The sequence below is a fragment of the Otolemur garnettii genome, unplaced genomic scaffold, assembly GCF_000181295.1.
Source record: "Otolemur garnettii isolate 467f Iridium unplaced genomic scaffold, OtoGar3 scaffold00092, whole genome shotgun sequence".
Classification (NCBI taxonomy): Eukaryota; Metazoa; Chordata; class Mammalia; order Primates; family Galagidae; genus Otolemur; species Otolemur garnettii.
The window spans coordinates 5,836,478-5,849,787 of NW_003852487.1; the positions used below are offsets into that span (position 1 = coordinate 5,836,478).

The following is a 13,310-nucleotide window of genomic DNA, read 5'->3' on the forward strand; positions in this document are numbered from 1 at the left end:
AATACACTTACACTCTTCCACTCACCCCCACACACCTACACATACCTGTACACCTACACACCCCCACATCCTCCAACCCCCATACACCAGCATACCTACACTCACCCACATATACCCACACATCCACACATCTCCATATCCATATAACCCCCGCCCCCCCTTCTGGCCCAGGAAGAATAGGAGAGGCCCCTCCAGCCAACATATCCAGGGTCCCAGAGGCAGCTTGGGCAGAGCCACTTTAAGGAGACCTAGGGACACCAGCTCTCATGAGAGTGGCTCCCTCAGCTCTATAAGCACACAGGGGATATAGAAGCCTCTGGAAGCATAACTCTGGCTTCTGGCCAGCCCACCAACTGAGAAGGCCACAGAATTCCCCAAATGACGTCCCTTTCCCCAACCTCAGCTTTTCTTTTTTGCTGATGGAGCAGAAGGAAAGGACTACCATGTGTTTCCCCACACCAGGGAAGGCTGGCGTTGGCCTGGGACCACCCCAAGGCATGCAGTGGGGTGCAGACCAGCTGCACCCAGATCACATGGGTGGGTTTACCCACCGTGTGTCTATGCCAGGCACTAACCACTGGCCACACACTAACATCACAAGCATGAACAAGAGCCACAAATCCCCACCGGAGTCTGCATTGCACAGGGTAAGGTGGACCAGTCTGCAAATGATAAGTAGGAAGATAATTTCTGGCTGCCCAGGTGCAAAAAGGACAGAGGGAACATGTGAGGGGTGGGGGTCCTGGGGTCAGCCTCAGCAGTGGCCTCTCCATGGAGGTAACATTCAAGCTGCTCTCTGAAAGAGGAGGGCTTGGCCTTCACAGAAGTGGAGCAGACACACAGCCCTTGGAAGAGACAGCTGGCACATTTGCAAAACTGGCAGGGGCTGTGTAGTTGACACATCACAGTAGGTGGGAGGGTGGTGGGTAGGGGTCACAGAGCGGCCCATGGCAGGGCAAGAGCAGACAGCACTGGGCAGCAGAGCATCCGAGATGCACACAGACACCGTCCCTGGCTGCCGTGTGAGTGGCCTTCCAGGGACCAAGGGTAGAAGCCTTGGGGTGGGGCAAGACAGCTGTAGAAGGCAGTGGGCTGGGAAGAGAACAGACATAAAAATGGAAACACCCAAGAAACTTCTGGAGCTATGAGGAACTATTTGGTGGAGGGATTCAGGGTGTGGAGCAAAGCAGGAAACCAGGTCACCCTTTTCAGCTAGGGCAAGTGGACGGCCAGGGCAAGTGGACAGCCAGGGCAAAGATCAAGCTCAATCAGGATGGGACACTGCAGTGCCCAAGGGATTCTTGGGGAGGTACTAGGTGGGCTGGAGGCCCAAGGGTCTGAGGACAGTGAGGTGGGGATATAATTCAGGGCATAACATGGAGAATGAGGGCCTAGGACCAAGACCTGGGACACTCGAATAATTAGAGTTCAGGAAGAGGGTGAGAACAGGCCAACCAGAAGCCCCAGTCACATGCAGGATCCCCAGGAGGGGGTGCCCAGCAAGGGCCATGGAACAGGTCAGGCATGGTATGTGGCGAGAGGCTTCAGGGACCCAGAAGGAAGCTGGAGATGATGAGAGTCAGATGCCCTTCCCCTTCTCAGTTTCTCCACATGATGGGGCCCACTGACACCTGCATGTGCTGAGAGCGGGCACAGAACTTGGGGAAGGGCTGGCCCTGTGGACAGGGACAGCATGTTGGGAGAACTGCCTGCAGACAGTCTCAGGAGAGCTGGTGGAAGGAAGCCCCTGGTGTTCCCCAGGGAATAGAACACACAGCCCCAAAGGAAGAGCCATCTCACATGGCAGCTGTCCATGGCCACGGAGACAGCACTTAGGAAGGATTCTGAAGGGCCTGGGTGTGCTGCCAGTCATCCTCTTTTTCAAGGACACTGAATTCTCCGAGGATTCCCCCAGAATTCTCTAACCTTAGTCTCCTCTTCTATTAGATGGACCTCAAGACACCCACACAGCCTCTTCATGGGGTTATGGTGGGGTCAAAATCAAAACAGTGCAATGTACCGTGAAGCCTTTCAGCACCTCTGGCCCCGGCCTGCAGGGTAGGAGCATGCTCGCACTCTGTCCCGGGACTGCCTTGAGGGCTAAGCAAAGCACCTAGACCAGCAGGAGTGCTCGGCCAGCTGTCACTCAAGTGAGAAGTCCCCTCAACATTCCCAGTAGTTCTCACTGCCCTGAGTGCAAGTCTAGACCCTGGCCAGGCTACTGCTCTGTTCCTTTCTAGCCAGGATCTTCTCCGGCCACTGCTCCAGAGCTCACTGTGCTGTGCTGACAGCGCTGCTCCTGACATCCAGGAGACTGGACTCGGCACCCCCAGACCACTGTGTGGCCAGGTCTGTTGGTGATGCTATCTGGAAACATGCCCTCCTCAGGAAAACGAGGCCAGAACACATATTCCACTCCCACCAAATAATGGAAATAACTTGAGTGCCCAGCCCTGGGGGCAAGCAAGTGATGTGCATGACTCTGTGCAGTGGAAAGCTATCCTGCCTTCCTAGCTGGCACTAAAGATTCTTAACAACGCAACAAACTGCTTATGATTTTACTATTAAGCAAGGCAGCTCGTGAAACATTTATACTCTCTGAACCATTCTCTTCTGGAAAACATGTATATAAGTGCAGGGTTTCCAAAATTGGGATACATGGTCAGGCCCCTAATGCTCAGTGGCTCTCTCTCAAGAGTGGAGCTGCAGAAAAATTCTACTTTTCTGTTTTTTTCTTATCTATGCTTTCTAAATTTCTATAATGAACATTTACTACATATTTGGTAAGATAAAAAAGGAAATGATGATTTAAAAATCCGTGGCCCAATTAAGCTCCATTTGATGTCCCATTTAATAACTGGGGTCACTGGATTCGATTGTTCCTTTTTGAGACAGCTGGGGAAGACGCAACAGCTCCTTGCTGGCCTGTAATCCCAGTTTGCTAAATAACAAAATATTGTGTAAATCTGGGCAGTGTAGTCATTCTTGTTCTGGAAGCAAGTCCATCTGCACTGCCACTCTCCTGACCTCCTGTGCTCTGTAGCAAAGGCATTAAAATCTCACAGTGACTAAGGACTCACCATACCTCCTGCCTGGCCTCACCATTCAGTCCTCTAGTTGGTCCACTGCCCAGAGACATTTGGAGTTCTGATCTAAAATTGGGCATGGTCTCCCTGCAAAACACCCAAGCTGCCTTGAGGTGTGGCAGAGGCTAACTATGTTTTTCAGGGTAGGCAGGAGGTACAGACTGCCCACAGTCTGTGTGCCAGGTGGATGGTCCCCACTCTGCCACTGAGGAAAGGGGTCCAGGCAGGTGGCAAAGCCAGGCAGGCCATGACGATGAGAGCACAATTTGGGGTCTTCTTCTTAAAGACAGAGCAAATGTCATGAGTAAAGGAGGTCTCACCCCATCATGTGCGAGAAGGCCAGCCGTGAAGGCAAAGGCCCCGCAGGTGGAGATGTCCCCTTGGCCCCATGGGTCTGACATAAGTCAGTCGCAGCTTAGCCAGCCTCAGCCTGCGAGTGACCCACCTGAGGGGCAATCCCACCAAGGCTCGTAAGCCAGTCTGGGTGGCAGTTGTCATGGCTCTCCCAAAGTTATATAGCTCCCTGAACAAGCCCCCTGGGGAGTTGCCTGCTGAATGTCCCCCACTCCCTCAAGCTGCCTCTCTAGCCACCATCAGCAAACCTCCAGCCTGCTCCTTGGTGCCATCCCACACTGCAGCCACACATCTGCTCCATGCATGCAGGAAGGGGCCTACTGCTTTCCCAATTCTCTTCCCCTGTAAGGCACCCATCTTTAGTCCAAAAACAGCAGCTCTGCATCTTCCCTGGTACCCCTGGGGAGCCCTGTTCCCAGACAGACCTGAGCAGACATGACCAATGAACACCAATGATAGGTGGCGCCGTGCAGTACCATGACACACTGGCACACATTAACAGAGTGCCCTATACTTTCATTCCAACCTGGACACCACCAGGCTCTGCTCTCTTTGCCCAGAACACAGAACAGCACAGAGGACACTGACATGCAGTCACCCTCAGAAGAACCCTGAGAGATGTTGACATATCTTATGACATATTAACTGGCTTAGGCGTCCAACCCCAATCTGTGTGACGCCGGCCAGTCACCTGACCTCCAGACAGCTCTAGCAATACCCTAGGAATTCCCCAAAGGCAGGATGGAAAGTGGCCCTGGGAGGAGATGGCCAGGAGGTGTGTGGGGTGGGGCAAGGGGGCAGGAGTGACTGGGTCCTGGGACACCAGGCACAGTTACTACTCAGCCTTTGTTCCAGTGGGATCTTGGGCCAGCACCCACTATCTCCCTATTTCTAACAAGAACCCCAACCTGTATTTGGATGAGCCATCCCCTGACTTTTAAATTAACTAATCCCATTTTTTAAAGGCCTGTGGACCACACGTGGGTGGTAAGACACTGCCCAGCCATCAGTGGGGCCTCTAACACTGCCACCTTTGCCCTTGGTCATTTCATCTGCAAATGCAATTGATGACTGTCTTTGGGGATCATGATTGGGTGGTAGGACTGTTTTTCACAGCCACTGTCTTAAGGGTCAGAATAAAACACTGTTGTTCTGAGAGATGGGTGATTATTTGGAACCAGTGTCTGGCTAGAAGCAAGGGCCTTGCCCAAGGATTGTTCAAATTTGGAAAATGTGTCCCTAGTAGGACTTAGGTCACCCTGTCCTCTCTGCCTCACCCCACACATCCTAGACTAGAGAAGAGGTCTGCCTAATATCCCAGGCTCTGAGGCCACTGTCCTTGACCATTGAGGGACCTGGTTCTGGAGAAAAGAGTGTGTCTGTCTGCCGGTCACAGCAGTGGGCACCCTAGGTGGGCATTGAAGAGGCTAGAGCTATGAGTACCTGCTCCCACAGGCAGAATAATAGGCAGAAGAGGCTGACCAGGAGCAACACCTGATCTAAGCTGGGGTTCACCTGCCCTGGACCCCCATCGAGTCTACATCAAGCTGCCCAAACTCACAACCTTCACACACCACCCTCAGGATGCTTTCACCATAACTGCCTCCAGCCCAGATTATTACTTATTTCATGCTTTTCTTTGAGGCAGCTCCCTTTTATTTTGGAAGTTATATTTATTTAAAAGGGAAGCTGCATGTCCTTTCCAGGTGGCTGCTGTCCTCTGTGGATCCCCTGTGCCCCCCAACACAAGGGCCTGGGCACCCAGCTAATAGGGCATCTTCAGTTTTCACTCTCTAGGTCAGCGGAGTCAGGCCTGGGACCACAGCCTGTAATGGCAGTGGGAAGGGAACCGTGGCCTCTCTGGGCTGGAACTGCCTTTTAAGAAGTCCTGCCTCTGATTTGTTAGACATTGTCACCACCGCCCCACCACCCCCACCTCCACCCGCCAGGAACCCACAGGCAGCTGCCCCGCTGAAGGCCTTTGTTCCTCCAAGCTCAGAGCCAATTAGTCCCAGATTCTAGAGAGATTCATTCTTCCCCTTTTGGCAGATCAATTAATGTTGGGGACTTTTGTCCCGTGGATTCCTTTCTCTTTGTTCAGGCACGTTCTCCTAACCGTCGGCTTTGTCCCAATCTAGATGGAGCAACTGTGAAGTCTGTGTTTCAGGCCAGAGGCTGCCTAAATCCTCACATGCCTGTGTGACTTGATTTTTTTAAAGTAATTCCAAGAACAGAGTAGTTAATTGTGTCATTTATTCTTTGCATCCATAATTGTGCATGATAGCGATTTAATTATCACCAGCCCCAGCCGAAGGCTCGACATGCCTGGTTTCAAGCTGAATAGAGGTAGATAATATCCTCAGCCTCTTTAAAGGTAGCAGCACCAGTTACCAAGCAGCCAGGAGCCCAGCTATAAATAAATCTCTGTTGGCCATACCGGCTGCGCTGCGGACCACACAGAGCTCCGTGAATTGGATCAAGTAGTTCTGAGCAGGGGAGATTTAATGGAACCATTCTGAGAAGGCTTTGGAACCTCACAGGCATCACTCTCCGTTACAACAATATTTCTGAACTCACATTTAATAATGAGATGAATAACTGAAGATTAAAGTGACCACCCAGTGGCTGGATGGCCAAGGACAGAACTCTGAGTCAAGAGCAGGAGGTGTCAGCCTTGGGTGGCTCTCCTTTGGAGGCCTGGGTTTCCCAGTTGTGGAAAAGAGGTGGGAAGGCAGGACTAGCTCTTAAGGGCTCCACCTGTTCTTGGTCACAGCAGTGCTGGGACCTCTGAACAGCAGACAGCTCCTATCCAGGGAGCCAGCCTCCATGCCAAGGGCCCAGCCAGGGGCTGCTATCTCAAGCAGCTGGCTTTTCACCAAAACTCCCAGCTGGATGGTCACTCAGGAGGACCCTTAGAGTAGTCATGACAGAGTCAGGTCAGCTGGGCAAGAGAGCTCGTGTCCCCTGAGGACACTGTAGCCTCTAGATGAGACCTGGGCCTCGACATGGCTGCTATGCTCACAAGTGAGGATGAAACTCACCTGTGAGTGTCCCCAGGCCCAAGGCAACAGGGAAAGGAGGGTCTGGAGTCCAGAGTGAGACCCTGAAGAAGCAAGTGTCCGCCTAGTCCTGAGTTGCCCAGGAACATTGCTCCCTCCAGAGACTTTCCCCAGTAGGTAGGCTGCCCCCAAACTAGCTGCCAAACTCCACTCTTGCCTCTTCGCTCAATTTGCTCATTTAAGCCTCCCAATAACCCTACGAAGCACTTATCACAGGTTCATGCTCTTCTTCAAAATCTCCAAGGGCAAAAGGATTTATGATTTCCAATATTTCAGATGACCCAGAGGACCACGATGCATGCCTACTGCAGACTGCACTCTGCCCCATAATCAAACACACGCCTGTTTCTCAGAGGAACATGTGAGATTCACTCCAAGACAGAAAAATAAGGATTTAGAACAAGCCTAGACAATTAGGTTTTGCCTCCAAATAAGTTCAGGATGAGTCAAGTTTTGCTGTCAAATGGGTTTTGCTGGGATTTCAGATTTGCAAGTTGGAGGTTTGAGAGTCTAGATTATAACCACTCCATGTTCCAGGTGAGAAACCAGAGGCACCAGAGGGCCAATCTATTTTCCCAAAGTCACTCTGGCTAGTGACTTGTGGAGCTGGGGAGCACCCCAGACCCTCTGGTGCAGATCCTCCTGTCCTGCTCCAATTCGTTGATTTGCCTTCCAACCCTGCTAGGCACCTGCAGCAGGACTGAACAACCACCCAGCCCTCAGATGGGCCCCACCCTGGGAAGACTGGATGAGAACCAACCCAGCTGGTGTGATCTAAGAGATCAAGAGACAACAGCTTGGACGGCCCCTCTGCAAGCAGACAGGCACTGGATGTAACCAGGGCACATGGCCAGGCCAAAGCCATGCCAGAGCCCTGGGGCTGGGATTCCCTGGCAATAGGCTCTGTGCACCACACTTTGAAGTCAGGCAGTGTAGGCATCAATGTCCTAGATAGTCACACCACAGTGGGGAGGATGTCCCAAGGCCAGTACATTGGGACAGAAAGATCCCCAAGGTGGGCAAAGCTGCCCCGAGATCTTGCCCTTTCCCTGCAGCTGCTCTCTGAGCTCCTGGGCACTGAATTCCCTCTGCACAGAGCAGGTGTCTATCGTGTGTTGGGAGGCGACCGGTCCCTGGGGGTGTGGGATGCTGCAGTGCCCAGCAAGGACCTTTCGGTGTCCACAAAGCCCCCTCTGTGCACAGACCCTGCCCTTGGCACACAAGAGGCAGCTTTGGAAGCTCAATGCACAAGACACTAGTTAATGTTTTACAAGAGTGCTCACGTTCCCATCTCATCCCATCCTTGTTGTGGTCTGGAGCAGCATGACCCCATCCAACAGATGGGGAAACTGAGCTGTAGAGAGGCTCACACCAAGCAGCGACGCTCCTTGCACTTCCCCAATATCCTTTCCACTTGTGCAGTGCTGCTGCCATTCCCTTCCCTCCTATGCCGGAAGTCTTTCCCTGGGGAGCTTCCCCATCCCCATATCCTGTAGAGGCTCTCTCCTCTCCAAAGCACCTGACACCTCAGTGTCTTCCTGTGACTGTCAGGTCCACCCTCAACTCCTCACACCCAGAAGGAGTCTGAAATGCAGAAAATACCCTATAAAACCTGCCGGAGGGACAGGCAAGCAGGTCAACGCAGCAGATAGTCCCCTAAGGTCCATGCTAACTCTCAGAGAAGAAGCACCCTGGCTGCAGCTGTGTGAGATGTCCCAGCATAGTCCCAGCACAGTCCAAAGCCCTCTGGACCCTACAAAGGACAGCAGGGAGGCCTGGGTTTGGGAAGGTGTAAGTAAGTAGGGAGGAAGACCAGCACCTCATCCTGACCAGTGCTCTTCCTTTAGGGCACCCTGACCATCAGATAGGCAGAAAGCTGCAAGTTCCTCCTGCCTTCCCACAGCAAGGTAAGCACCCAGCAAACCACTCAGCATTGGGCAGGGGGAGCCATGAATAGCTTCTCAAGAACTCTGGGAAACTTACTTGCCAGCCCGACAGGTTGCACCTAGCATTCCTCTGTGTAAGCAACTGCACAGAACCCAGGTTACTGGAACCCTTTCAGCACCAGAATCACTCTCCAGACACACATGATAACAGTGCCTTGCACTGGAGAGCTGCCCTTGGGTTCCTACTGGCCACTCCCCTCATCCGAGCTGTGTGCACCCGGGACAGCTCCCTACAAAGCCTGAGGGAGCAGTTCTTCCTGCTGAAGGGTCACAGCCCACCACCACTGCCTCCCCAAGCCACTGGTGACTAATGGGGACCTTCACAGACAATCGCCTACAAGCTCAAGAACAATGGCACCAAACCTCCACACTGCGAAACTGCTGCTGACACATTTTCCTGAAATCAGCAATTAGATGCCTTTTTTTGTCCGATTCAGCAGATGGCAAAGTACTTGAGATGTTGCCTTTAAACTGCTCCCTCTTGGACATCCAGGCTTCTGTCCTGCACAGAGTGGATCACTGCTTATATCCTGTCCATAGGAATTTACATAGCACCTGGCTGAACTCTGGTGCAGACCTGGTTCAAAGCCACAAGAAGTAGCCTCCTTGGCTCTCATCCTTGTCCCTCCACCAAGCCAGGTCACGTGCAGAAAAGGAGAAAGAAAACCCTGTGCACAGCCTTTTGAGAGAGGGGCGCAGCCACCAGGCATACCCCTCTACTCCTTCACCAGGTTGAGGGGAGACTTTGTGGTCTTGTCAGTGCCCACCCAGGACGACTCTGCAAGTGAGGAAGCAGAGCTCAATATCAAGGCAGTTGTGGCATCTCTTGCTTGCTCATCTTGCAAGCCCAACCCATTGGAACAGCAGCCCACCCATTGCTGAGAGCATGTGAAGTGCCTACAGAGGCCTACAGACTCCTCAACCCACACTGCCCGTGCAAATTGCACTAGTGGCAATACTCCAGTAGCCAGCAGTGGCTTCCCAGAGCTCACTAAAGAAAAGCCAGCCTAGACAGCCCTGGCACTGTCTGGAGCCAGCACACACACCCATTGAGTGCTCACCACAGGCACCTACCCACGCTAGTGATCTTCTGGGAGCCAAGATCATGCAGCAGAGCCTCAATTGCTGGGTTATGCCTGGAGTATAACTCATAACGGTTAATGCCAATGTGGAACTTGAGCCAGTTAGGATAGGAGTCCACAGCCGCCTCCCCAGTGGACAAGAGCCCTTCACCTTCAGCACCTTCACGTGGCCTGTAGACAAGAAAGATGATCCACAGTCAACAAAAACAGACAGTGTAGCAAGATTAGGATGAATGAGGGGAGCTGATCATTGACACCAAGGTCTTTAACTTCAGGTTAGAGTAAGTACAGATTTATTGAAGATGCCTCTACTCAAGAAGGGCCCCACGATGTCTGCACTTTCTTCTATAGCTGTTGTTCTACCAACTAATAACACCTCTAAGGGCCTATAATTCTTATTTACACTTGGGAGATGCCAGGGATAGCTATAATGTAGCAAGACTAACCCCAAAATGTTAACATTATCCCACTGCCTTGCCACATCTGTCCTGGGGTCACCAAAACTGTCCAGCAAGTATGATGTCATCTGGGGGTGTTAGGGGCTCTCAGCCCTCCCTGTGAGCAGAGAAGAAAACCTGTCTTGACCACAGACACGCCCAGTCTGTCAGAAACCTTGCCCAGGCTCTCTGCTTTTGTTCCAACAACCTGGGTTGGAATGATGCAAGAGGCTAAATTTGATTTTAATGAGGGCAGTCTGGGTGGGGAGAGAGGAAAGAGGCAGCCATTCTCTCCAGCCCAGGTTCAAATTAAGGGCCTGCTGCCCACATGGCCTTCCCTCACATCTCGGGGGATGAGGGACAGTTCTAGAGGAAGGACAGACCCTCCATCTGCCTGCTGGCCTGGAAGAAAAGCAGATCTTATTACAGCTCTTAATTCACCTGCAGCTAAGACCCTTTTGGTCCAAGTCTTGTCCTGCAATGGACAGGAAGAGTGGGCTAGAAGCCTCCCAGGCTCCACTTCCTTGACCACTCTGGGCAGCCCATCATTCCCTGTGAGAGCCACAGGCTTGGGCCACTGCTCTGATTCTCAAGTTTCTGAGCATTTCCTTGAGCCTGGCCAGCAGACAAAGCTCAGAGGCTACCAAACAGCCTGGCATATTTAGACAGAAAACACTGGGCCTGGTCAAATTTCAGGAGAGAAAGGATTTCCAATGATGTTTGGGAAGCCTGGCCTTCCCCTCTGTTGCTTGGGTAACCTTTTGCAGGTAGTTATTTATCCTGGCCTTGCTGGTGGTTAATATTTCACTATTCTGGGTTGCAGCATCTGCCTGTTTTGATCTGTGCAGCTGTGGGAAGGGCCTTGCGGGGGAAGGGTTTAACCGGGACAGTTAAAAAGATGCTTCCAGGGTGGCTTCAAAGCATTTATTGAAGCCACCACCCTCTGCAGTGGGCACGCCCGTCTACACCTTGGCTGGGAGGGCACCTCTTTGTACTTATTGCTGCCACACATTCCCCTGACAATTCTGTTTTCAGTGACCGTTTTAAAAGACATCAGGCACATGCAGACCTTCTCTGAGATATCCACCCAGATCAGTGTTGTCAAGTACCCTGAAAGGTCTGCAGCCCAGCATCTTCCTAGGGAAAGGCAACTCTCACTCACTCACTCCCTGACTCCTCAACTCATTCATTCACTGCCTGACTCCACGTCCCAAGCCAGAAACCAGCCAACACTTTCTTCTAAATGGAGCATGGCATTGCCCTAGCTCCCAGGGTCCTGTCTGCCTTCCACAGTACAGGCCACAGGGAACACCTCCCAGAGCTTCCCGGTGTGTCCTGAAGGAGACAAAGGCAGAGACCCAAACCAAAGGCACACACTCCCCTAGCCCAGCCTGTACTCTGAGGGCTCCCATCACCAGTGTGCCTGAACCTGTGTACACAGTGCCTTGGGCTCTTAGCTCCCACTCACCAGTCCGGGTTCTCTGCCAACTTTGGGCTGAACCTGGGGTCACTGTTCACATTAAATAAGACATCGTCCTCCGTTAGCGGCGGAACAGCCACCTGGTAGAGCGGGTGTTCAAATAGCCTAGCCAAGAGGGAGCCATCCCCGCCCGGACCAGGAGGCGGCACCGACCGCCGGTTGCCGGGGTCTCGAAGCAGCGGCCGGTGAGCAGGGTCTCGGGGTCGCAGGGCGCCGGGACCCTGGCCCCGAACGGCGCGCTCGGCCGGCTCAGCTGCTGGAGGCAGTTTCTCCAGCGAGTGGGACGTGAGGTTGGAGGAGGGGTCGGAGCTGAAGTCCTGCAGGATGCGCAGCGTGTGCTTGTTGGGCCAGCCCGCGTCGCCGGCGGCCGGGGGCTCCCCAGGGTGGCCCCGTGCCTTAGCCCATCCAAGAGCTGCCACCTCGGCAGCCGGCTGAGCGCACGAGCACCCGGGCTCCCCGGACGGCCCCGCAGCGCGCCGCTCCAGTTTCGGCAGCAGGTCCAACACGATGTGCAGCGCGCAGGCCACCAGAAACACCATCAGGATGAGCACGCGGAACCTGCGCACCAGGATCATCTTCATAGCCGCGCAGGCAATGGGGCCTGGGGCTCCGGGAGCCTCCTACAGCACTCTCTACCCGCGCCCCTCTAGCTTCGGCTCGGCACGAACGCGGCGCTGCCTCGCAGGTCAAGGTCCATCCGGCGCCCAGGCAGCTACCAGCTCCAGGGCTGTCCCTGGGCCCGCACAACGTGTAGGGCGCCTGCCACCGAAGCGCCGGCTCTTGGGTCCATCTCCGGACCGTTCCCTCTCAGTCTCTCCCGCGCGGCCGCGCCTTCAGCGGCCGGGCCCACTTGCCCTGCTCCACGGAGCTGGAAGTGCAAGGAGCAACCGGGTGAGGTCCCGCGAACAGAGCGGTCAGCGCGGGTGTCCCGGGCTGCGGCCACGCTCATCAGGCGCCCGGGGGCCCGACACAGCGTCCCATCCCCGTTGGGGCGCGACTGGCCGGGGACAGTGGCAGCGGCTGCGCGAGGCGATCCAATCCACAGCTCGATCCTCTCCGTGAGCTTCGTGGGCCGCGCTGGGCTCTGGGCAGGCGGAGAGGGGCAGCTCCTTCGGGCAGGGCTCTGCGGTTTCACACTGTAGCCGGGAGATGGGGACCAGGTGAAAGGCCGAAGGGACGTAGCAAGGGGCAGGAGCGGGAGGGGGCGCACGGGGCGGCCGGCGAGGTCCCCAGGCAGGTGCAACGGCGGTCCCGGAGCGCAGTTCCTGCACGGCCGAGCCTCGGCGCCCCGCGCCCCGGGCGGGCAGATATCCCAGCACCGCGGAGCCGCCCCCCGCGTCAGCGCCCGCAGATTGGCGGAGCCGCAGCCCCGCGAGTCACGGCTGGGCCCGGGCCGGCTCCGCTCCCTCTCTCCTTTCTCCTCCCATCGGCCGCGCCCCGCGATGCCTCTGCAGCTCCCGGCCCGCTAAGGAGAGGGCGCCTTCTTCCCGTGGTTTGCAAAGAAGCAGCAGAGACCCGAGAAAGAAAGACAAGAGAGCGCCGGGCCCGCGCCCCCGGCTCCTGCGGCAGGCGAGCAGCTAGCGGCGTTGCGGGCCCTGCCAAGAAGGGCTCTCTGGCCTGGCCGCTCCTCTACGGACCGCCGCCCGCCCAGTGCCGGCCGCCGCCAGCTGCAGCTTCTCGGCTCCTCCCCAGATGAGCCGAGGCCAAGAGCCCAGGCCAAGTCCCTCCCCGGAGCCGCTGGGCGTCTGCGCCGCCGGATGAGCTCCCCGCCGAGAGGCGACCTTGTGCCCCGCGGCCGGGTCTCGGCGGCCCCTCAGCGGGCGAGGAAGAGGAGGCGGCAAAGACAACCGGGCTCCTGCCGCCGCG

The 13,310-nt window shown here is 55.0% G+C and overlaps 1 protein-coding gene across 1 annotated transcript in view; it reads right to left on the minus strand.

Annotated features, from left to right (window-relative positions):
* Positions 1-13,057, minus strand: part of FAM20C (FAM20C, golgi associated secretory pathway kinase) — a 57,733-nt gene extending 44,676 nt beyond the window's left edge. Inside the window, exons 1-2 of the mRNA XM_003795464.3 lie at positions 11,433-13,057; positions 9,520-9,698 (exon numbers count right to left, since the gene is read on the minus strand). Of these exons, the coding sequence (XP_003795512.1) occupies positions 9,520-9,698; positions 11,433-12,025 (772 nt within the window). The 5' untranslated portion in view covers positions 12,026-13,057. The remainder of the gene's footprint in view (positions 1-9,519; positions 9,699-11,432) is intronic.
* Between the last annotated feature and the right edge of the window lie 253 nt (positions 13,058-13,310).